Consider the following 25,472-nt stretch of genomic DNA (forward strand, 5'->3'; position numbering starts at 1 on the left):
CAATTATATGTAAAGTTTGGGTAGGGGAGGGGAAGAGGACAATTACGAGAGGAACAATTAAAAAAAATTTTTTTTAACATTTATTCATTTTTGAGAGTGAGACAGACAAAGCATGAGCGGGGGAGGGGCAGAGAGAGGGAAACACAGAATCTGAAGCAGGCTCCAGGCTCCGAGCTGTCAGCACAGAGCCCGGCACAGGGCTTGAAATCACAGATGTTGAGATCATGACCTGAGCTGAAGTCAGACGCATAACTGACTGAGCCACCCAGGCGCCCCTAGAGGAACAATTTTATAAATAGATAATGGTGATAGTTGCACATTTTGTGAATGTACTTAATGCCACTAAACTGTATACTTAATGGTTACAGTGACAAAACTTTTTGTTGTATCTATTTTCCCACAATAAAAATAAGTAAACACTGGTGCCTACTGGCTCAATCAGTAGAGCATGCAACTCTCGATCTCAGGGCCATGAGTTCAAGCCCCACTTTGGGCACAGAGCTCACTTTAGTAATAATAATAATAATAATAATAATATAATAAGCAACATTAAAAATACTTAGGAATACTTTCTTTTTTTAGTACAAGACTTGTATACTGAAAACTATAAAACATCACAGAAAGAAATTAAAGAATACCTAAATAAATGGAAAAACATCCCATGTTCATGGATTGGAAGACTTAATATTAGATGTCAATAATCCCCAAATTAATCTATAGATTCAGTGTAATCCCTATCAAAATCTAAGCTGCCTTCTTTGCAGGAAGTGTCAACTTTGTTCTAAAATTCATATGGAAATGTAAGGGACCCAGAATAGTCAAAACAATCTTGAAAAAGAGGAACAAATTAGGGCTCACACTCTGGATTTCACAACTTACTACAAAGCAACAGCAATCAAGATTTTTGTGGTACTTGCATAAAAGGATAGACATAGACCAGGGGCATCTGAGTGGCTCAGTCTGTTAAGCATCCAACTTCAGCTCAGGTCATGATCTCATGGTTCATGAGTTCAAGCCCCACGTCAGGCTCTGTGCTGACAGCTCAGAGCCTGGAGCATGCTTCAGATTCTGTGTGTGTCTCTCTCTCTGCACCCCCCCTCCCCCCCCCCCCGCTCATGCTCTGTCTGTCTCAAAAATAAGTAAACATTAAAAAAATTAAAAAAAAAAAAAAAAAAGAATAGACATAGATCAATAAAATGTTATTGAAAAGTCCAGAAATAGACCCTCAGATTTATGGCCAAATAATTTTTGACAAGGGTGCGAAGACCATTCAACAGAAAAAGAATAGTCTCTTCAAGAAAGTGCTCAAACACGGGGTGCCTGAGTGGCTCAGTCAGTTGAGCAACTGATTCTTGATCTTGGCTCAGGTCATTATCTCACGGTTCATGAATTTGAGCCCCATGTCAGGCTCTGTGCTGACAGTGTGGAACCTGCTTGGAATTCTCTCCCCTGTTCTCTCTACCCCTACCCCACCCTCTCTCTCTCTCTCAAAATAAATAAACAAAATAAAATTTGAAAAAAGGATGTGCTCAAACAACTAGGATACTCACATGCAAAAGAATAAATGTGGACCTCTGCCTCATACCATAAACAAAAAGTAACTCAAAATGGATCAGGGTAAGGTCTAAACATATAAAACATCTAGAAGAAAACAGGTGTGAATCAATAACTAATTATGATAGCTCCTAATGGAGCATCATATACTTTATGCTGTTCACCCTATCAGGATCCTCAGATATATGTAATCTCACTTTTAAAACTACATGGATGGAACTAGAGGGTATTGTGCTAAATGAAATTAGCCAAAAAAAGACAAATATCATATGCCTTCACTCATATGAAGAATTAAAGATACAAAACAGATGAACATGCAGAAGGGAAGCAAAAAGAATATAAAAACAGGGAGGGGGACAAAACATAAGGGACTCTTAAATATAGAGAGTAAACAAAGGGTTTCAGGAGGGGTTGTAGGGGAGGGGGGGAATGGGCTAAATGCATAAGGGGCATTAAGGAATCTACTCCTGAAATCATTGTTGCACTATATGCTAACTAACTTGGGTGTAAATTAAAAAAAAAAATTTAAGTAATTAAAAATAAATAAATAATAAGTAAATCAATAAAAGTGATGCAGCCCACTCACCCTTTCTCCTCTTATCTCTGTTTCCCACCCACCATACATCAGCCCCACCCCTATCTTAAAACTATGGCTTAAATGAGTACAAAATAGCTTCAGATACTTACTTCTCAATTTAAAGTTGTACCTATAAACATTCCTATATTATTTCTCCATTTTCTACTGTTTCTTTTTCAGGTCATCAAAGTTGGACATGAAATAAAGAGTGATAAGGTACAAATAATACATTAATCATTCACTTTTAATATTAAAATGCTATTTCAAATACACACATAGCAAGGCCTTCCTACTGGAATCAGGAAGTGTCAGAGAGGATGAATGTATTTAAACTGCAGGGTTGACTATTTTGAGATAAAATCAAGTAACAGTCAACAAACAGCCTTACATATTCTGAAACTGTAAGAGGGATGTTCTAAAGCTGCCACAGGAGGGGTTAAGTGGTGAAGTTTCTGTGATGAGTCCAAAACTGTCTGCAAGTTTGAACGAATCAGCATTTTTCCTGGGAAAGGGTCCACTGCTCTCCTCAGACAGACAGAACATTACAGACACCCAATAATACCTGTTGAAAGAATAAATGAAGGGGGATCCACAGCAAGTGAGAGTCAGTAAACTCCCCCCAAACTGCTTTCTTGGTTCCAACTTTCATCACCTTCCAACTCCGGGATCATTCCAGATGGTCTTAAGCTTTCTGTTACAACTCTCTACAATTAAAATATTACACAATATAACCAAGGGTCTTACCAAGATTGGTGAATCCATCCTGAAGAGCCCACAATCGAGCCCAAGGGGCAGGGACAGGCTCCTCCGGTTCTTGGTCCTCGGGAATCGAACAGAGTTCCTGGGTGGACACGGTGTCTAAGGAGCTCAGAGTCCCCGAGCTGGAATGAGAGGACTGGCTGGATGTGGGTGCTGTGTTGGTGGAAGAGCTGGACGTGCCCTGCGAGTGTGAGGAGGAGCCATGTGTCTGGGAGGAGATGCCTTGAGACTGCGAGAAGCTGCCTTGGGACTGTGAACAGGCACCACTGCCATGGGGCGGCTGACCCTCCACATCCGTCTCCCGAGACATTACGACCTCAAAAATAAGTGGCCAATAATAAGATAAGTTTCAAGGAACAAGACTTGAAGGTCAAGAGTGAAGGACGGACATATTTACATCAGAAAAAAAAAAAAATCCGGAGCATGCATGTTCTGCAAGAGTTAAAATTCTAACAGTCCATGGGAAGCCTGAGTGGCTTAGTCAGTTGAGCATCCGACCCCTGATTTCGGGTTAGGTCATGATCTCACGGTTTGTGAGATGGAGCCCCACATTGGGCTCTGTGCTGACATGGAAGAGTCTGCTCGGCTCTCTCTCCCCCTCTCTCTCTCTCTCCACCCTCCCCCTCCACACATGAGTGCACACTCTCTTTCTCTCTCTCAAAATCAATCAACTTAAAAAAAAAATTAAATATTTCAAAAATATAGATCTAAATAGATCTATAGTTCTTGTGGGCTGAGGTTGCCATCAGATCACTTTCACCAGATGAGTGTTTTGTAGGGCAGCCACAAACCACAGGGAAAAGAAAGAAAAACATTATTTGAAGGCTATAAATAAGCTAAAAGCAATTAACTAAGTTGAGGGTGGGAGGGAAGACTGATAACAGCTTACATTCATCTAATTTTTTAATTTTTTTTTTTTTAATTAGGAATGAAACCTAAAAGGTATTCACTAATACAATCAACACTACACTTAAATTTCATGTTTTGGAACAAGAAAGAAAGGGAATGTTGGTGAGGATTGGAGTAGAAGATGATTAAAGAGAAACTATATACTAACTCACTGCACCACTCAAGAGGTGACCATTTATGTAAAATGTCACTAATGCCCCTCCTCCCCCAAACCTGCCCCAAGACTGTGCAGACCACATCCTGTTTGTTCATCTAGATTCCTTGACTCCTAACTAAGGGCCAGGCTACTTAATGAGACAGAACACAAAGAAGACTGCTCTAAACAACTCCACCTAGCACTTTGTGATGCTAAGTTACTATGCTCATCTTTTCAGCATCCTAAATGGCCTTCCAGCCCAACAAAATTCTGCAGAAACCATAAGAGGTTCCCACCCTTGTTTAGAATTAACTTGATGGACAGTTTAATAACAGAAATTATAGTAAAGTCAATCCTTAACTTTAAATCCCTAATGTGATTTTTATAAAGAGGGGAGAGGGGCATTCTCTCTTCTCCCCAGATATCCATACTCAGGTATTCCTCCAGGAGAACATAGTAAACATTACTCACACTGACATTTATATAGCTTTCCAAATACAAAGATCCTGATGACTTCTTCTTAAGCCACACCAGTAAGGTGATGCCAGAGCTGAGTACGCCAGCTCTAATACCACCTCGGTCAAGGTTGCAACCTCTTTCAGCTTTTTGAGCGAGACTTCTCCACCCTGAAAACTGGGAAAAGACTGAGTCAAGTAGTGGCTGCTATCCTTGCTTATTGGTAAGGGTCCACCGAACAGAAAACACATTACTCTCAGCCATGAGGAGGAAGTATAATGGAAAGGTTAGAGGCAAACAAATCTGGAGTAGATAGATCTTGAGGATTAAATGAGATGACACATGAACGTTCCTCCCCCAGCAATGCTTGATAATTGGGAGAACAGAATTCCAGTCCCAAAGAATCAGACAACCAGAGAAGGGTTTACAAGTGTAACACATTTTTTTTTTTTCCAAATAGAGAAACTGAATCCCATGGTGGACTGGTTCCCTCTTACCCTCTCCTCGCCAAGCCATCCCACACACTTACTTATGGACACTCGCAGGGCATCCTCTTACACAGGTCAGTGTGTTTCCAGTTCCTGCAGCGCCTAGCAGCTAAGAGTGAGTTCTCAACAGGTTTTTTTACGAAATTGAATCTAAAATATGGTAATAATTACTAACATTTATATAACTCTTTACAAAGCAACTTCCCTCTGATTTTGAAGAACACAACTTTGTTCTTTCTTACCATGCACGTCTGGGCCAGTTTCAGCTTGTAAGTAACAGGGGAAGTGAACTTCACCTCGAAGTTCATCTACGAAGGAAGACAGTCGCCCACGCGTTCCTCTCCTCCCCCAAACCAAGCTCAAAAACCAAAGTGAAAATTCGGGAGATTCAGCTCGCATCAAGACCCCAAGAACGGGAATCGAACCCCCCAAACACCCGAGAGAAAGTTCCCCGCTACGACTCACCGCGTGAGCCCACCTGCAGCCACACAACTCACAGCAGCCGCAGCCAGCACTGTGGCGCTAAACAAGCACATACGAACTCCACCCTCAGCCAATCAAAACAGCCCTCCGCCGCCGTCAGACCAATGAAGAGCAGCCGATGTGGTCGTCTACGCGTAGCCTCAATGCTTTCTGGGAGTTGTAGTTTAATATGAGGAGCGGGATTCCCAGAATCCAGGTTCCCCCGGGTTATCCCGCCCCCTTAGCTGCCCAGCCAATCAGCAGCAGTAGTCTGGTTGGGCCCTCACTCACGGTTTCCCCCCACAGGTGACCGTGGCGAGACAGGCCGCGGCCAGATGTGGGGCGGAAGGACCGGCGCCTTGCTGCGGGTGTGGGGGCTGTGGCCCGCAGGGGTCCGCGGGCGGAGACCTCTAGGCTGCAATGCTGCGTCTCTGGCCGGAAACAATTCCCCCCAGTGTTGGAACTGCGGCGGCCCAGGAGTCCCCAAGCGGGGAGACGGGTTCTTCTGCCCACAGTGCCGCGCGCTGCAGCCACCTGACCTCACTCGAGATTACTTCAGCCTCATGGACTGGTACGAAAGGCGGTTTCAGGAAATGCGCCGGGCGAGAGACACATCCGGGACTGGCGAACTAGCGTGGAGGGCCGATCATGCTTGGGAAGGAGAAGGCGGGACCCATTAGGTCGATGGGCGGAGCCCTAGAAAACTGGGGGCGGGGACTGGGAAGGTGGGATTGCGGCCGGTGAGAGAGGAAATTGAGGGGTAGGCCTAAGGATAGGCTTTTGATCGATAGAGACCAGAATGGAGGGAGGACTGGAAGGGCGGGGATGGAATTCTGGGGGAATTGAAGGAGGCTTCAGTGGAGGGAGGGTTGGGACCTGAGAAGAGAAGCTGAGGGGCGGGGCCTGAGGGAAATGAACTGGAGTGCCAGGGAAAGCAGACTTGAAGGACAGGGTCAAAATGGTTAAAGTTGGAGTGAGGATTTTCAGAAACGGGTACTGAGGTGTTATGCAAAATAAGGGAGTAAATGAGCTTCCAGGTTTGTGAACACATGGAGATGTTGGGAGAATAGTGCGCCTAGAGGGCTTGGGAGCTCCCCGGAACTTTCCACCTACGCATCTCTTCCATCTGACTGCTCCTGAGTTACATACCTTTATAATAAATGGATAATCTAGTAAGAAAAACAAACAAAATAGGGTGTAAAAGCACCGAAAAACTGAACGTTGTGGTCTGAGTCTGAGAGAGAAGGGAGATTTGGAAGGAGAGAGACTGAGAAATGACTTTTTCCTGTTTTCCTCCAATGGTCGAGGAGCTTGGAGAGAGGTGAAGTTTGGACCGAGCCAAACTATTATGACAGGGCAGACTCCACGAATAGAAAGTGAAAGGGACTGGGTTAAAATAAAGTGGGAGACCAAGATGAAGGGACCTGGCCTCTCAAAAGATCGGGTGGGATTCGAAATGGTCCCCTTAACTCTGGGATCTGCCCCTGCCAGTCACTGCATACTTATGATGGGCTGCAGTAACACTATCCTTTAAGTTCTTGGAACACGCCCATCTCGTTCGCACCTCAGGGCCTTTGCATGTTCCCTCTGCCTCTGCATGACTTTTTCCTCTCATCTTTGATTATTTTTTTTTTAAGTGTATTTATTTATGTGGTGGGGTTGGGCTGGGCAGAGAGAGAGGATCCCAGGCAGCTTCCAGAACACAGGGCTCAAACTCATGAAGCCTGAGATAATGACCAAGAGTGTGTCGCCTAACAGTGCCAACCAGGCACCCCTGATTATTTTTCATCATTATTCAGGTCTCAGCTCAAATGTCATCTCTTTGTCCACCACATCGACCCCTTTCTCTGACCTTTTTCTCTTTTTTTTTTTTTTTAATTTTTTTAACGTTTATTTATTTTTGAGACAGAGAGAGGCAGAGCATGAACGGGGGAGGGTCAGAGAGAGGGAGACACAGAATCTGAAACAGGCTCCAGGCTCTGAGCTGTCAGCACAGAGCCCGACGTGGGGCTCGAACTCACGGACGGCAAGATCATGACCTGAGCCGAAGTCGGCCGCTTAACCAACCGAGCCACCCAGGCACCCCTTTTCTTTCCTTTTTTTTTTTTTTTTTAATTTTTTCGACCCTTTTCTCTTTCACAGCACCTACCACTTTTTAAGGTTATCTCTCTCTCTCTACATGTTTATTGCATCTTCCCCCATGAGAACAGGAACCAGGCCCACAGTATAAAAATACAAAAATGTTTGAGGCATGAATTTTATCTCCCAATTTCCTTACAGCAACCGTGCCTTCGGAGTGGACACAGCGAAGCTCCAGAATAGGTACCAGCAGCTACAGCGTCTTGTCCACCCTGATTTCTTCAGCCAGAGGTCTCAGGTAGCCTGTTAGCCACCCCTAATCATACCCAAACACTAGTGCGTGGTGGGGTGGGTAGCCGTGGCTTTGCAGTGATGTGATTATCAGAGACAGAGCTAAACAGCCAGCTCCACCCGGGGACAGCTTGACCCCAGACTGCCAGGCCCTGGATCTACCCTGCACTCACAGCTTTTACCTGACTTCCCAGAAGAGTTAGAACCCATCTGTTGAAAATAAAGACAGCTCATCCCACACCAGTTCTACTTTGATGACTTCCTTAGGTGCCGGCCCATCAGCATTTTATGAAACAGTTTGTGAATGTAATGTGGCTATACCGATGGTAATAAGATTATCTTCATCTCCACTAACAGACTGAAAAAGACTTCTCAGAGAAGCATGCGACCCTGGTGAATGATGCCTATAAGACCCTCCTGGCCCCGCTGAGCAGGGGACTATACCTTGTAAGGTGATTTCCCAACCCTTCTATGCCTGCCTACATGGTATCCATTGTGCTGTGGGACAGCTGCTCCCCTGTATTCAGCAGAAGGGTGCTTGAGACCTGAGTTAGTCTAGGGATCCAAAAATAATTAGCCTCAAAGATACTGAATGGAGATAGTTTTCTCTGAATACTTGTAAATCTGCTTGCCTGATTGCATTTTTTTTTTTTTACCATTTTCTCTAAATTTCAAGAGTTGGATGGTGATGGCATTTAGGGAAGAGTAATTTGGGTTTTTGTTTGTTTGGTTTTTTGGTGGGGAGGAGCGGAGGGAAGAGTTTAGCACCTTAGAATTTTAGGATTTAGTAGAATCTTTACAAATATCTAGTTCAGTCTCCCGAGTGGAGGAATGACTCCTCCAGGGTTACACAGTCCCAGGGAGCAGAGAGGAATCCTGTCCCAGCTCTCTTATGTCAGTGTGACTTTCTCATACCCTACCTTCACACTCTCACTATTAAGACAGTTCCGTGTTTTGTTTTGTTTTGTTTTATGCATGGTATTCTGTTCTGAAGGGTGAGTAGGATTTATGACTCTGGCCACAGTTTCTTCAACTAACCTTACTTTCTCTGCTTCATGTCCCAATAGCTAAAGCTCCATGGAGTAGAGATTGCCGAAGGGACAGATTATGCAATGGACCAACAATTCCTCATGGAAATAATGGAAATCAATGAAAAACTTGCAGAAGCTCAAAGTGAAGCTGCTATGAAAGAGATTGAATCTATTGTCAGAGGTAAAAGATAAAATACCACTGAATGCATTTTATTGCTGTTGTGAGTACATGCCCAAGGTTAAGTGGAGAACGAATATGAAAACTACATATTGGTCATCATAATGATTCAGGGAGTATGTTTTTTTCTTGATTATACTGAAAGCAATTTTGTCTGAAGTTTAGACTTGCAACATCCGTAGCTTGCCGGAAGGCAGCCCTAAACCAAGAATGTAATAGTATTTTGCAGATTACAATCCTCCTTCCTACCCATGACATCATTTAAAAAAAATGTTATTTACTCTTGAAGGAGAGAGATAGAACATGAGTGGGGGTGGGGCAGAGAGAGAGGGAGACACAGAATCCCAAGCAGACTCCAGGCTCTGAGCTGACAGCACAGATCCCGATGCGGGGCTCAAACTCACAATCTGTGAGATCATGACCTGAGTGAAGTTGGTTGCCCAGCCGACTGAGCCACCCAGGCGCCCCCGCATGACATCATTTAGATGTTATTATTGTCTCTGACAAACATAAATAGGGCTTTCTGTGCACTGACAGTGTGGAACCTGCTTGGGATTCTCTCTCTCTCCCTCTCTCTCTATTCCTTCCCCTGGTAAAATAAATGAATAAAAACTTAAAAAAAAAAAAAAAAAAAGAGCCTGGGTGGCTCAGTTGGTTGAACATCCAACTTGGTCTCAGGTCATAATCTCATGGTTCATGGGTTCGAGCCCTGCATCAGGCTCTACACTGACACCTCAAAGCCTGGAGCCTGCTTCAGATTCTGTGTCTCCCTCTCTCTCTGCCCCTTCCCCCCTTGTGCTCGCTTGCTCTCTCTCTCGCTGTCTCAAAAATAAGGAAATAAACATTAAAAAAAAAAAAAAAAAGAATAAATAGGCCTTAAAAGTTCATGGAAATGCCCAAGGTCACCTTGCAGAGCAAAGACTGAAAAACTGACTTCTGATCTCATTGCTTCGCTTTCCATCTGATTGCATAGTATATCAGTCAGGGGTCTCCAGAGAAACAGAACCAATAGTATATATGTATACATGGAGAGAGAGAGAGAGGGAGAGAAAGAGAGAAACCTATTTTAAGGAATTGGCTTACATAATTGTGAGAGCTATCAAGTCTAAAATATGGAGGGCAGACCAGCAGGCTGGGAAACTCAGGCAGGACTAATCTTTACTTAAAGTCAACTGGCTGTAAATGTTAATCACATCTACAAAATACCTTCATGGCAACATCCAGACTAGCATTTGACAAGACAACTGGACCATAGCCCAACCAAGTTGACACATAAAATTAACCATGCCATGTACAAAAGTTTCCAAATTCTCCCGATTGTATGCACATATGTACTTTCACAAACGTTTGTGGCATGCCTACTGTGTATCAAGCATTGTGCACGACACAGTGAATAAGAAACACACGGCCCGGGCCCGTGTCTTCATGGAGTTTATATATTTCAACTCATTGTGTCCAAAATGAGCCTCTCCCCTCCCTCCTGAAAAAAACTACTCCTCTGCTGATGTTCCCTAAGTAAATGACACCATCCAGTTGCAAAGTCCAAAACACTGAGGAGGCATTCTTAACAACTTATCCTCCCTTACCCCTGTAGACAGTCATCACCAAATCTCGAAATGCCAACCTTCTAAATGTGACCCAAATCTGTGTTTTCACTGCCAGCACTCTGTTCCAAGCTACCATTCATTCTCACTGGGACAACTGCAGTAGCTCTAGACTGGTCTAGCTGTACCCTCAATCAAATATATTCCTACATTGTGATTTGTGTGATCTTTTGAAACCCAAGTCTAATCACATTACCCTTGGTCTTACTTTAAAATTTAACTGGCTTCCCAGTTAAAGATCAAAGTCTTATGGGCTTCCAGGGACCTGTATGGTCTGTCTTCTTCCTCCCAATTGCCTCTCCACCTTAGGGACACAGGCTATTTCTAGTTCTCCATCTGTATCAAGCACCTTTCTACCCAAGGGCCTTTGCACAGGCTGTTCTTTTGCTTGAAACCCTCTTCTACTTCTAGTTAACTCTTCTTGCTCCAGATCTGGGGGCAATCATCCCTTCCTCAGAGACTCCTCAGCGAACCTCTTTATCTATACCTTTTGACAGTGGACACTCCCCCCTTGTAGGACCAATCACAGTTGTAACCTTACTGTTCTACATGAGATTATTTGACCAATTTCAACCTCCCTCCCTCCTTGGACTGGAAGTTCTGCAGAGGCAGAAATTGTATCTGCTTTTTGGTCCCCTCATATCCTCAGCCCGTGGAATATTATTCCACAGGGTATATTGGTGTATAACACAGTAAATATTGAGTGAATCATGATCAAAGAATTACTTGTTTAAAAGCAGTAAAATGACAATTGGTGAGGGGAGGTCTATCAGCCAGGAGTGTATCAACAGCCTTACACCTGGGTGGTGTTGGGAGAAGAATTCAGTGCTTGCAATTAAAAGCCCCATCTGCACAGCTTTGGAAGGCAGAGGACTATGATGCTATACTGTAAGGGAGTCTTGGGTGCACTGTCAACACTGCCACTGAATTTATGTGTGACCTTGAGCAAGTGACTTCACCCTCTGAGCCTCAGTTTCCTTATCTGTAAAATGGAGATAACATCAGTACTGGTTGTTACAAGGATTAAAGTAAATGAAATAAAACATGTAAAACGCTTAACACAGTGTCTGGCCTGTAGCAGGTGCTCAGTCATTGGTGGGGGTTATTCTAGCCCTAGAGTAAATGTCTGGTTTTGAACAGGTCACTGACCTTCGTTTAGATTAATTCCTAAGTTTCTTTCCCTATAGGCACCTGCTAAGGCCCAAGGTTAGTGAGTGCATATTCGAGGGCATAGGGCTAGTTAGATATGGGACAGAACTTCAGAGCCTCTAGACTCATAAGCCAGTGTTCTTTTGCCAACACCACATTGCCAGTTTCCCGCCACTGTATGAGAATCTGGACACTTGGGGTCTGTTCCCAGCTCCTCCACTCAACCGACCATGTGACCATAGGGCCATCTCCCAATACCTGTAACTGCCTGCAATGCGGATATAACATGTTTGAAAATGCTTTGAAAGCAGGCACCATATAAATGATTGATACTATTTATATCTGGAAAACACACATAAAATTCTTCATTTTCTAATGAAGACCCAGCGGAAACATCAGGTGGCCGCTTCTCTACCTGGTTTGGCATCTTCTCTCTTATGGTACAACATAATCTAAATGTTTCATTTTCCTGGGCAGCTGTAGAAGTTGCAAGAGATTGCTTGAAACACTGTAATGCCCTGCCCTAGGCAATCCTAGCTTGCTGATTTTCTCCTGCTTGAAATCTGGAAGATTCATACTGCTTGATGGAGATAATCAAAGCATTTCCTTGTCCTATTTATTTTATTTATTTATTTTTATGACTCTATAGCCATTTTACAAGACTTACTGATTGCCCTTCAGACCTTTTTTTTTTTTTTTTTTATGTTTATTTATTTTTGAGAGAGAGAGAGAGGGACAGAGAAAGAGAGACAGAGGATCCCAAGAGGGCTCCATGCTGACAGCAAGGACCCTGATGTGGGGCTCGAACTCACAAACCGTGAGATCATGACCTGAGCTAGAATCTGCTGTTTAACCAACTGAGCCACCCGGACGCCCACCCCTCAGACCTTTTGTAAGTAGAAAAACATAACGTAACTAGGGTCAGCTGCACCAAACAGGAGCTGTCTTCATGGGACATGTGGAGACAGAGTTTATGAGGCCTTACCCTGGAATCTAAGCTCCCTGTTGTGTTGTGTTGTGTTGTGTTGTGTTGTGCTGTGCTGTGCTGTAACCAGCTACAAAGTGTTACCCTGACATCATTAGTCTATTTGAATAGGAAAATTAAAATACTGATTTTCTCTTTCAGCTAAACAGAAGGAATTGAGTGACAATGTGAGCAAAGCTTTTGAACAAGGTACTTTCTTCATTTCTTGACTTTCTTAAATATGAAAATAGATTGTAAGCACTGAGGTATAACCATTCAATAAGTAGCTATTATATATCCATCCTAGGATAGGTACATGAGGAGCTATAAAATATAGGCAAGCCTACATTTCTCCCTTCAAGGATTCACAGCCTTGCTAGAGAACCAACTGTATGCCAAAAAACAGTGATATGCCAGAGAAAGATTAGATGAAAGTGCTTCTATTCCCCTTTAGCAAGTAGGAGAAGTGAAGGTGAGGGTTGTAGGCTGAAGCCAACAGAGACAGATCCTGAGGGCAAGGCTGCACAATCAACATTTGGCAAAGCCTGCACACCCCTTTCTTCTGCAAAGCCCAGGAGGAGAAGCCCGTGGCAGAGCTGTGCCCAAATTACAAATATGGGCTATTCATCCTGGTCCCCATTGCTCCTGGTTCCCAGGTTGAAGAGATTGGGTCTTTTTCTAGCTATTTTGAAGCAAGAACAGTCTTTTTCTCCATCCCAGACTTATGCCACCCCTTAAATAACAAAATAATGGCCTTTTACCCTTTACCTGAGAGATCATTTGATTGTGGGAAGCAAAAGGCCACTCAAGCTAGCCCAGATCAAAAGGAGATTATTATAATGAATTGGGACTATCTCCCAGAATCCAAAGAGAAAGTCCCTGTGATGATTATAGTACATAGTGTGATAAGAGCTCTTCTGGGGCAAAGCCTGGGGACCAGAAAACAGTCTGGAACCAAAGCTGTGGTCACGGACTCGGTGCCTCTGGCAATTCCATTCCATCCTCTCCTCACTGTAAACCAGCTCCATCACCTTCCTCATTAGCGTGCAGTGCTCCAAAATGCCCTCCCCCATGGGATGACTCTTTAGTCCTCCTTGGTCTATTACCTTATAAGAACAAAGACTTTGACCATCTGATTAGAGTCCCCTAGACCCATCTCCGGATTCCTGAGAGAGGGGATTTGATGGAGCCAGATGCCCATTCCAGTCCAGCTAGTGCTGAGGGCATAGGCTTATACAGTGTGCCGCCCAGTTTGCAGGGACTGTAGGAGCCCATTCTGAGGCATAGGCAGAGGGAAGGTCTCTAAAAAGATGTGAGAGAAAGCTAGATTAACAGCAGAAGAGTCTGGAACCTAGCCTGATACATCTGCCTGAAATCCATGAACCCAGCCCACTGGCTAAGATGTTCACGTATTCCACCATCTCCTAGCACATGTTGGCAGATTTTTATGTTTTTGATTATGAAATATAATTTTTAAGAAGACTACACAATACATAAGTACAATTTAAGGAATAAAAACAAAAACACCCATGTCCCTACCGCTCAGCTTAAGAAATAGAACATGCACAGAAGATACACAAATGGCCAATAAGCACATGGGAAGATGTGCAGCATCACTAATGATTAGGCAAATGGAAATCAAAACCACAGTGAGATACTACCTCATACTCATTAGGATGGCTATTAGAAAACCCAGAAAATGACAAGTATTGGTGAGGGTCTAGAGACATTGAAACCCTTGTGCACTAGTGAAGGGGATGTAATACAGTGCAGCCACCGTGGAAAACAGTACGGTATTTCCTCAAAAAGTTAAAAATAGAATTACCATACAATCCAGTAATTCCACTCCTTTTTTTTTCTTTTTTTAAGTTTATTTATTTGTTGGAGTGGGAGGAGAGAGAGGGAGAGAGAGAAATCCAAAGAAGGCTCTGCGCAGAGCCCGATGTGGGGGTCAGACTCACCAACTGTGAGATCACGACCTGAGCCGAAATCAAGAGTCAGAGGCTTAAGTGACTGAGCCACCCAGGCACCCCCAGCAATTCCACTTCTGAGTTTACCCCTGAAGAATTGACTCAAAGAGATACTTGCATACTGTCAAAGATAAAGCCATATACTAGTTAAAGTTGTAAGGATAGGTTTTAATCAGTAATAACTATCGCCATAGGGAAAAGAGTGCGGTGTGAACCGAACTCCAATTTGTACAGAGATGACTGAGCATTTCAAATTAAAGGGAGAAGGAGGGAGTAGGGAGGGGGGTGAGTGTTGTCTCAGTAGAGTCTGGGAAATGAAAATTACAAAAATGGGAAGGTAGTGGGGGTTGGTCCATGTGAAACCGACCTGGGTTGCTAACTGGGGCTTAATTAGAGTGGGGCTCAGACACTAAGAGACAGGCCCTATTTTCTAGTGTTGGCTGCAACAAACAGCATGAAAGAGACAGCAAGAGACATTCTTCTTTCTCGGAACAATGGAAGTCCATTTCTCATTCGATCTCCCTTTGTTTATTAAGGTCTAGCTGAACCATCTGTTGCTACTTGGTAGGAGAAGATATTTACTGGATGACATGAGCAGTCAGGCATTGAATGAGGAGCATCTCTATGGAAACAAAAAGAAAAACAAAGATTAATGGTGGGAGCAGACTATAAAGCCAGTTTCTGAGTCCAGAGGGTGGGCAGTCCCTTAAGACTCTGCACTCTTAAGCATCTTTACCTGGTGCTATGAGGATGGCAATGACAATCTGATGGCTTAGTTTATAGTTTGAATGCCAGTAGTGATGGCCTAGACATCAATGTCACAGTCATGGCTACTTCCCAGAGCAGAGCATGGAAGACACAGGAGTTCTGGTGGATTTTCTGGGTAGCCCAAGTGGCAGCAATGGTTGCCCACACGTGATTTGTAGTGACAGGTTCTTTGATGTTTATATCAAGTTGTCTGGCATCAGCTTACAGGGCTTTTTCAGATCCTGGAGGAAAGGGCAACCACAAGACAAGCTGAGTCCCAGTAAGGACCTGGGCAGTCAGGTTTTAGCTCTCAGTGATGCCAAGTCAGGAGAGAAGGAGAAAAATGGGAAACAGAAATTTGGAGAGTCGTAGGCAAATATTGAAGGAAACTAGGAGGATTAAGAATTTGCTAAGGGCTAAAAAAAAAAAAAAGAATTTGCTAAGGGCTGACAAAATGTGTAAGATGGCAGGAAGGATCCAGTTCGGTTTTCAGGAAGATAATAACCTCAGAGACAATGAGCAGAAATAGATTCCGGGTGTGACATACTTTTCCACTGTCATGAAATTTCTCTCTACAGTCACCCCCCTTTTTAATCAGATGTTATCAGTGGGGTGCCTGGGTGGCTCAGTCAGTTAAGGCTCCGACTCTTGATTTCAGCTCAGGTCATGATCTCACGGTTCATGAGGTCAACCCCCGCATTGGGCTCTGTGCTGGCAGCTCGGAGACTGCTTGGGATTCTCTCTCTCCCTCTTTCTCTGCCCCTCCCTCCCCCCAAATAAATTTAAAAACTTAAAAAAAAAAAAGGTTATCAGAGTAAGAATAGTTTTGTTTGCAAAAGAATTTTAGTTTCATTAAAGTTGGCCTAATTATTAGCATGAGTGAAATGAGAATGGTAATCACCCATACAGATTAAGTTTCCTTTATGGAACCTTTTATAAGGAATCTCAGATTGGACTTTAAAAAGCCTCTTAATGCTAGGAATTCAAGTGAAGAATTCACTGTCAGACATCACCTGCACTACCTATGGACTTGGTTAAATTCCTCTTTTCTCGAGGTTTCCCAAAACATCCTAAATTTCCTGGGCCTATTGGGAAATGACCTACTTTACTCACCTGTAAGTCTGGGAACCCTATAAGCCAGGTGCCGCCCAGTTTTTTCCTAGAGGGCTTTGTAAGCTTGGCTCCATAAAGTCAACCTTACCTCCTTAAAATTGTCCATTCTGTCTGATTTTATGCATCATTTTCAAATGTGACATTCCTATCAAAGCTTTGGTCATAAAACCAATGTTTTAAATTATGTTCTATTCTATTGACTATTTTCCTGAGCCTAGCAAATAGATATAGTGCCATGAAAAATAATAGTGTCTTTCTCTGATGGACTTATTTTGCTATGCATTATACTCTCTAGTTCCATCCATGTTGTTGCATATGGCAAGATTTCATTCTTTTTTTATGGCTGAGAAATATCCCATTGTGTATATGTATATACCACTTATTTACCCATTCATCAGTCATGGACACTCAGGCTGTTTCCATAATTTGGCTATTGTAGACAATGCTGCTATAAACATCAGGGCGCATGTCTCCCTTCGAATTAGTATTTTTGTATTCTTTGGGTTAATACCTTGTAGTGTGCAATTGCTGGGTCATAAGGTGGTTCTATTTTTAACTTTTTGAGGAATCTCCATCCTGTTTTCCAGAGTGGCTGTACCAGTTTGCATTTAAGAAACAAAACAAATGAGAAGTGCCTGGGTGTCTCAGTCAGTTAAGCATCTGACTTCAGCTCAGGTCATGATCTCATGGTTCATGAGTCTGAACCCTGCATTGGACTCTCTGCTGTAAGAGCAGAGCCCACTTGGGATCCTCTGTCCCAATCTTTCTCTGCCCCTCCACCGCTCCCACATGTGTGTGTGTGGTGGGAGGGGGGGCAGTTATGTGCACTCTCTTAGAAATAAACGTTAAGATTTTTTTTTTTAATAAATGAAACAAATGATTATATGGGGAAAAAAGAGGAAGACAAACCAAGAAACACACTTCTAACTATAGAGAACAAATTGATGGTTACCAGAGGGAAGGTGGGTGAGGGGATGGGTTAAGTAGGTGACGGGGATTAAGGAGATGAGCATTGGGTGTTGTATTTAAGTGCTGAATCACTAAATTGTATACCCGAAACTAATATGACACGTTATGTTAGCTAACTGGAATTTAAGTAAAAACTTAAATAAATACATAAATATTTTTTAAATGTTTATTTATTTATTTATTTATTTATTTTTAAGAGAGAGCACACACACAAGCAGGGAAGGAGCAGACAGAAAGGGACACAGAGAATCCCAAGCAGGCTTGCTGCCAGCACAGAGCTCACTGCAGGGTTCTAACCCATGAACCATGAGATCATGACCTGAGCCAATATCAAGAATCTGTGCTCAATCAACTGAGCCCCTAAATATTTTTTTAAAAACAAGACTAAAACTTCCTGGATCGTTAAGTCATAAACCCATAGGCTTTTTTTGGTATTTTTTTTTTAGTATGTATGTATGTATGTATGTATGTATGTATTTTTATTTTAAAGAGAGAGAGCACAAGTGGGGAGAGAGACAGAGAGAAAGAATCTTAAGCAGGCTGCACCATCAGTATGGAGCCCAACACAGGACTCGATCCTGTGACCCTGGGATCACGACCTGAGCCAAAATCAAGAGTCAGACGCTCAACCAACTGAGCCACCCAGGAATGCCCCCCCCCCCAATGGCTTTTTCTTTAGAGTTTTGAAAATCCTAACTTCGTTTATCATTTTAGTCTCAGGGTTATTTAAGCAATGCCATCAGAAGGCTATACCTCAGGAGTACCTGGTACAATCTTTTTTCGAGGGTCTCTGAGACAGGCCCTTTTTGTTAACTACAGTAGTCTGCCATGCCATGTAGCTGGTTGCAAGAGCTTGTAGGAAAGCATCAGCGTAAAGCAACAACTCTCTGTGGATAGCAGAAGACTTAAAGTGACCACAGTTAAAGACCTGATGAAAGATCATTGTAAAAATACTACGGTTGACAGGGAAATGTGGTTGTTTCTGTAAGTCAGCACATTGTGAAATAATAACTAGGCTGATCACAATATGCAAGAACCTATTATAGATAGAGCATTGACAAATTTCTGGGAACTTTATAAGATTTCTGAAATAATAGCATTCTACCCATACAAATATAACCTCCAGAAAGTTAAGTATCTCTTCTTTGACAATGCTTCCCATGTAATATAATTTCATCGAATAAACCTAATTAGTTTAACATCTCTCCTTTTAGAAGGTGAGAGAACAAATCCTTTGAGGTTCTCCAGGGACCCTCAGAAAATTCAAACTTAGTTTTAGGTCAGGAAGACTTTATTTAGAATTTGATTTTGGGAAGTTGTCTGAAGTGTCGAATGCTTTAAATATTTTAGGATCATAGGTCATTGTGAAACAATACTTAGTTATCCACTTAACAATGTGATGATAAAATATTTCAAAGGCAAATACAAGCAGTAACATGAAAAATAAAGATCCTTAGCTCCAAATAGAGAGAAGACTCTTCTCTGAAGCAATGAAGGACATGATAAAGACAACATGAAGCACAGGAAGTTACTTTGATAAGACACACAATGTTTGTTTCCTAGGCAGATTACTCAAAAGGTTAAGAAAAATATTTTGCAGTCTTTTATTAACAGCAGACCAATGACCCAAGGAACTTTGTCATTTTAACAGAACGAAAACCAAACTCTGGTTTTCTATCAGTGCCCTATTGACGTTAAAGTTCATTTCAAGGGGCGCCTGGCTGGCTCAGTCAGTGGAGTGTACGACTCTTGATCTTAGGGGTATGAGTTTGAGCCCACATTGGGTGTAGAGATTACTTGAGAAAAATAAAATCTTAAAAAAAAATAAAACTAAAAAACTGAAATTAATTTCAAAAATATGTATAAATCCACTTAATCTTAACCAGCTTTGACCTCACAACATAAAATTCCTTTTCCACAAATGCTCTACAACTTTCAATATCCATTCATATTTTGTTGTATTCCTTCCTTCCTTCACATTCTACTTTAGGACACAATTACTCCTTTATCTTAGCAGAAACATATTCTTCATTCTTCGTGTACTTTTCATATAAAAACATATCCTACGTTTCTTCCAATCTTTGTACCCTGAAGTTGTAGCCATATTTTTTTATATATTGATTATAAATTTTAACCATTAGTAAGCTTTATTTTACTAGGAAGTAGACAATTGAGAACTATAATATGCCAGTATTCCGTAGTAGTAAGCAAATTTATCACTATACCATCTCATAAACTGTAGAGGTGTATATGCTTCCTGTAATACATTTTTTTTTTTTTTAATATGGCAAGAACATGTTTATTAAGAGACTCAAAATCCTTGGCCTCTCTGGACCATATAAAAATAAATAGCGGGGCGCCTGGGTGGCGCAGTCGGTTAAGCGTCCGACTTCAGCCAGGTCACGATCTCGCGGTCCGTGAGTTCGAGCCCCGCATCAGGCTCTGGGCTGATGGCTCGGAGCCTGGAGCCTGTTTCCGATTCTGTGTCTCCCTCTCTCTCTGCCCCTCCCCCGTTCATGCTCTGTCTCTCTCTGTCCCCAAAATAAATAAAAACCGTTGGAGGGGCGCCTGGGTGGCGCAGTCGGTTGGGCATCCGACTTCAGCCAGGTCACGATCTCGCGGTCCGTGAGTTCGAGCCCCGCATCAGGCTCTGGGCTGATGGCTCAGAGCCTGGAGCCTGTTTCCGATTCTGTGTCTCCCTCTCTCTCTGCCCCTCCCCCGTTCATGCTCTGTCTCTCTCTGTCCCAAAAATAAATAAATGTTGAAAAAAAAAAAATTTAAAAAAAAAAAAAAAAAACCGTTGGAAAAAAAAAAATTAAAAAAATAAAAATAAAAATAAATAAATAAATAGCCAATGGACACCTAGGTGGCTCAGTCAGTTAAGCATCCGACTCTTGATTTCCACTCAGGTCATGGGATTGAGCCCCAAGTTGGGCCCTGCACTGGCAGCATGGAGCCTGCTTGGAATTTTCTCTCTCCCCCTCTCTCTCTCTGCCCCACCCCAGCTCGCACACTCTCTCTCTCTCTCTCTCTCTCTCTCAAAGTAAATAAACATTTAAATATATATGTAAATAAATAAATAAACAAAAATATATAAATATCGGGGTATCTGGGTGGCTCAGTCAGTTAAGCGTCCAACTCTTGATTTCAGCTCAGGTCATGATCTCACGGTTTCAGTTTCATGAGTTCGAGCCCGGCATGGGCTCTGTGCTGACAGCAGGGAGCCTGCTTTAGATTCTGCCCCTCCCCTCTTTCTCTCTAAAATAAATTAACTTAAAAAAAAAAAAGTATATAAACTTAAACTTTTGCTTAATAGTAAATGTTTTAGTAGTGCCTATGTGGCTCATACAGTTAAGCATCATTCTTCAGCTCAGGTCACGACCTCAGCCCCGTGCCATCAGGCAGGGTGAGTTCAAGCCCCACACATCAGGCTCTCTGCTGTCAGCGCAGAGTCCACTTGGGATCTTCTGTCCCCCTCTCTCTGCCCTTCCTCCGCTCTCTCTCTCTCTCTCTCTCTAAACAATAAATAAACATTTAAAAAATAGTAAATGTTTTAGCACTTTATCTTATTTAAAAATTATTTAGATATTTCATGAATATCCATTATTTAACTTAGTTTACTTAGCAAGACTAAGGTTTCAAGTTGCCAGGAAGATTTTGGACATGATTTTTAGGCAGCATATTATAAAACATATTTTTTGTTGGGATAAATAAAGTTTGTCAGAATGATTTTAATTTGAGTAATATCAGATTTACCATCTCTAGAATCTTAAACATCTAGTTAAATATAATATTAGGTTATTTGACCAGTAAGTCCAAATAGAATGAAAATGTATGTTTGCATTATATTTAATGTTAGCAACTCTATAAACATGCCTATTTTATTAAACCCAACAATATCAAGTTAGTCTTATTTACCAAAGATTTATACAAATTACGTGGCAATGAAAAATATTTGAGTTGGCTCCTATAATTCAGGAAGTTTTAGAAGACTTCGTTTACATAAGAACTTCTTTCTAAGCCAATTAAGATACAATTCCTTTAAGGGATTTTATAAATTAATTTGGTAATCCCATCTGGAGATAGAGAAATATCATTCATATATATACATATATATATGTATGTATGTGTATATATATATATATATACATATATACACATACATACATAGACACAAATACAGATAGTTCAGTTTTCATTTTTAAATTTTATCTGTAAGTCAGACTGGCTACCTTGGTCAACAGAGTTGGTTTATTCTTGTTTGAAATGAAGCCTCACATTAATGTCTCTGTTTATTTCAGATGATTTTGAAAAAGCCAAGGAAATTTTAACAAAGATGAGATACTTTTCAAATGTAGAAGAAAAGATCAAGTTAAAGAAGATACCTCTCTAATGATTACTAGTTTAAAAGTTTTAAAAATAAAGCTCTTATATATTTCTTTTCTGGCTTCTGCTAATTGAGACGAGATGCTTTGACCGCTTATAGCATCTTAGTTAAACCCGTGGCTCAAACATCACAGGATGTCAAAGTTTGCCATGAGAGGAAACAGTGTGGCGAGAGCTTGGGTGGTCCATTCTTTGTGTGCTATTTAATACAGTATGCTCCCCCTCTAGGCCAGTAAGTGAGGAAGTGGGGATGTGGCCAGCTCGAGGCCCTGGAGAAGGGGTTGGCAAGTTTTTACTACAAAGGGCCAGATAGCCAATACTTCAGGCCCTGTGGCCCATACTGCCTCTGTTGTAACTACTCAACTCTGTCATTGCAGCTTTTGGTCTACAAAACAGGCAGGGGACTAGATTTGGTCCAGGCTTTCCCAACGTCCACCCTAGAACCACATCTTCTTTCTAATTAGTAGTGCCCTTCTTACCACAAACTGCATTCAGTTTGGTAACCATGCAGAGCTGCCTAAGAATATCTCAGGCCTACATTTCAGAATGTAGACAATATTTATTACCAGTTAGTCTGGTATTTAACACCAACCCCATTTCCAGCTCCACCTTGGTGGGGTTGAAGCAGTTTTAATTTCTTTCTGGACAGTTGACACTCTCTTCTCTATTCCCCCACTCCTCTAATCCACCCAAAGAACAACTCCTGCTTACTCTTTTGGATCCTTGGAAATTCAGATTAAGTTCTTGATTCATTTCTAGAAGGAAAAAAATGTCCCCCCTTTTTTTAAATCTCTGGATTAAGGAAGATTAAAATAGAAAATTCTGCTTAAAAAATTCCAAGAACTGAATGGGTGGCTCAGTCATTTAAGCATCCAACTTTTGATTTTGGCTTAGGTCATGATCCCAGGGTCATGGGATCAAGCCCCACATCGGGCTCTGCTCTGAGTCTGGAGCCTGCTTAAGATTTTCTCTCTTTCCCTCTGCCCTTGTCCCCCACTGGTGTGCTCGCGCTCTCTCTCTCTCTCTCTCAAATAAAAATAATAATAAATAGAAACAAATTCCAAGATGGGTGCCTGGCTGGCTCAGTCGGAGGGACATGTGACTCAATCTCAAGAGTTGTGAGTTTGAGGCCCACATTGGGTGTAGAGATTACTAAAAAATCAATAAACTTGAAAGAAAGGAAAGGAGAGGAGGCGAAGGGAGGGGAGGAAGGAAGGAAGGAATCTGAAGAAATGACAACTCTTGGAGAGAATTGTTTATAATTGAAAAGTGAGAACCAAGGTTTAACTCCTAGAGCTTAAAACTGCGGCTCTTTGGGGCACCTGGGTGGCTCAGTCAGTTGAATGTCTGACTTCAGCTCAGGTCATGATCTTTGGATTCGTGAGTTCGAGCCCTGCATCAAGCTCTGTGGCAACAGCTCAGAGCCTGGAGCCTGCTTCCGATTCTGTGTCCCCCTCTCTCTCTGCTCCTCCCCCACTCATGCTCTGTCTCTCAAAGATAAATAAATGTTAAAAGAATTTTAAAAATTTTTTTAAAAACTGTGACTCCTTTGCATCCTCCCTCATCCTTGTCTAAGAAATTTACATCTCATGAATCCTAATCCTGTTATACTGAGTTTGTTAACATTTTAGGAATTATGGATCTTCTGAAGGCAAATTAACCACAGCAGCTGTCTGGCTTAATGGTATTTAGGAATATCAGCACAATCACCAACTCTCTCACATTTTATGAGGAGAATGAGTGATTTGTCTAAAAACACACAGGGAGTCTTTAAGTAAACAATTACAATGGAAGCAAATGTCCTGATTAAATTGGGTGCTTCTGCAAAGGAATAGGAGATGACAGCAGTGCTTGAAGTACTTCTGCAGACAATCTTCATTCCTCCTTCAGAACAATGACCAGAACCAACACAATCTGACCACAAAAAGAGATCAGATAAACATCTTTGGAGGAATTTCAAAGAAACTTTTCCCCTACCTGTTGCCATGAGCTAGGAAGCTCACTATGCCTCCCGGCAAACTACTTCTGATTTAAGGGATTAAAAAAAAAAAGAAAAATTATTTCTGAGTCTGGGATTACTTTTTTTTGTTTTTCCTTCACTCATTCAAATTCTTTCCCTGTTAGTGTAAAGTCTAAGTTTAGTGGGACTTCTAAATCCAGGAACCTTTGCACGTATTCCCTGGCAAAGCCCTTATGGGGAAGTATACTTCCTGGCATCTGCAAGGTTAGTAGCCCTATTTGGATTAAAAGGTTTTTTTATTTTTTTATTTTTTTGATGTTTATTTATATTTGAGAAAGAGAGAGACAGAGTGCAAGCGGGGGAGGGGCTAAGAGAAGGAGACAGAACCTGAAGCAGGCTCCATCCAGGCTCTCAGCTGTCAGCACAGAGCCTGAAGTGGGGCTCCAACTCACGAGATAATGACCTGAGCCAAAGTCAGACGCTTAACTGACTGAGCCACCCAGGCACCCCTCTTTTTTTTTTTTAAGTTAAGTAATCTCTACACCCAATGTGGAGCTGGAACTCACAACCCCAAGATCAGGAGTCACATACTCTTCAGACTGAGCCAGCCAGGTACCAAGTGAAACAAATTAAGCACTCACCTACCTCCCCACATTATTCCCAACATAGAAAAAAATTATCAGAACAATAAGAGGTTTTGATTAATTTGTGATTATTTCTTCTCCAACTCTGCTGTTCAGACAGGCCCAGTCTTGTGGATTGGATGGGTCCCCCCAAAAATTTACATGGTGAAGCCCTAACCCCCAGTGTGGCTATACTCAGAGATGGTACCTCCAAGGCATTAAGGTTAAATGAGGTCATAAGGGTAAGGCTCTCATCAGACAGGATTCATGTCCTTATGAGAAAAGATACTTTCTCCCTACACTCATGCACTAGGGAAAAATCTTGTGAGAAAGCCAGAGAGAAGGCAGCCAGGAACAGACTCCTCACCGGAAATAAAAACTAACCATGCTGGCACCTTGATCTTGGATTTCCAGCCTCCAGACCGTGAGAAAATTAACTTCTATTGTTTAAGTCACCCAGTCTGAGGTATTTTGTTATGGGATCTGACCTGTCTGATACACCTGGATTTGAATCCTAGCTCTGCCACCCATTTGCTTGAGTCCACAATTACGCTAAGCTTCATTTCCTATCTTTAAAATGGTGATAATAATACCTATTTCACAGGATTGTTGTAAGGATCAAATGAAATAAATTATCTAAACAAATTGTTTAGCCCAGTACATCGCATATGGGAAGCACTGAAATGTGACTTTTAAAATTATAATAACTACTGGGGCACCTAAGTGGCTCGGTTAGGTGACTGACTTTGGCTCAGGGTCATGATCTCACAGTCCATGAGTTCAAGCCCCATGTTGGGCTCTGTGCTGACAGCTCAGAGCCTGGAGCTTGCTTCAGATTCTGTGTCTCCCTGTCTCTCTGGCCCTCCCCAGCTTTCACTCTGTCTCTCTTTCTCTCAAAATTAAACAAAAATTAATTAATTAATTAATTAAATTTAAAAAAAGTTCTTTAATGTTTTATTTATTTTTGAGACAGAGAGAAACAGAGCATGAACGGGGGAGGGGCAGAGAGAGAGGGAGACACAGAATCGGAAGCAGGCTCCAGGCTCTGAGCCATCAGCCCAGAGCCC

General features: G+C 42.1%; 2 protein-coding genes across 22 annotated transcripts in view; one reads left to right on the forward strand and one right to left on the reverse strand.

The window, feature by feature from the left end:
• Positions 1-5,637, reverse strand: part of CHEK2 (checkpoint kinase 2) — a 47,679-nt gene extending 42,042 nt beyond the window's left edge. For 3 of the 15 annotated variants that reach the window (XM_058693142.1, XM_058693134.1, XM_058693133.1), the window contains exons 1-2: positions 5,122-5,610; positions 2,876-3,206 (exon numbers count right to left, since the gene is read on the reverse strand). In XM_058693142.1, coding sequence (XP_058549125.1) covers positions 2,876-3,206; positions 5,122-5,187 — 397 coding nt within the window. In that variant the 5' untranslated portion in view covers positions 5,188-5,610. Of the gene's footprint in view, positions 1-1,550; positions 1,642-2,241; positions 2,303-2,519; positions 2,694-2,875; positions 3,207-4,406; positions 4,562-4,916 lie in introns of those variants that run through there. The other 12 variants (XM_058693147.1, XM_058693143.1, XM_058693148.1 and 9 more) reach the window with 10 other exon arrangements.
• Positions 5,638-5,676: 39 nt separating this feature from the next.
• The window catches only part of HSCB (HscB mitochondrial iron-sulfur cluster cochaperone), a 28,873-nt gene continuing 9,077 nt past the window's right edge, over positions 5,677-25,472 (forward strand). For 2 of the 7 annotated variants that reach the window (XM_058693152.1, XM_058693151.1), the window contains exons 1-5: positions 5,677-5,912; positions 7,622-7,718; positions 8,069-8,158; positions 8,779-8,923; positions 12,800-12,847. In XM_058693152.1, coding sequence (XP_058549135.1) covers positions 5,677-5,912; positions 7,622-7,718; positions 8,069-8,158; positions 8,779-8,923; positions 12,800-12,847 — 616 coding nt within the window. The other 5 variants (XM_058693149.1, XM_058693153.1, XM_058693150.1 and 2 more) reach the window with 5 other exon arrangements.

The sequence above is a fragment of the Neofelis nebulosa genome, chromosome 11, assembly GCF_028018385.1.
Source record: "Neofelis nebulosa isolate mNeoNeb1 chromosome 11, mNeoNeb1.pri, whole genome shotgun sequence".
In the NCBI taxonomy this organism is placed as follows: Eukaryota; Metazoa; Chordata; class Mammalia; order Carnivora; family Felidae; genus Neofelis; species Neofelis nebulosa.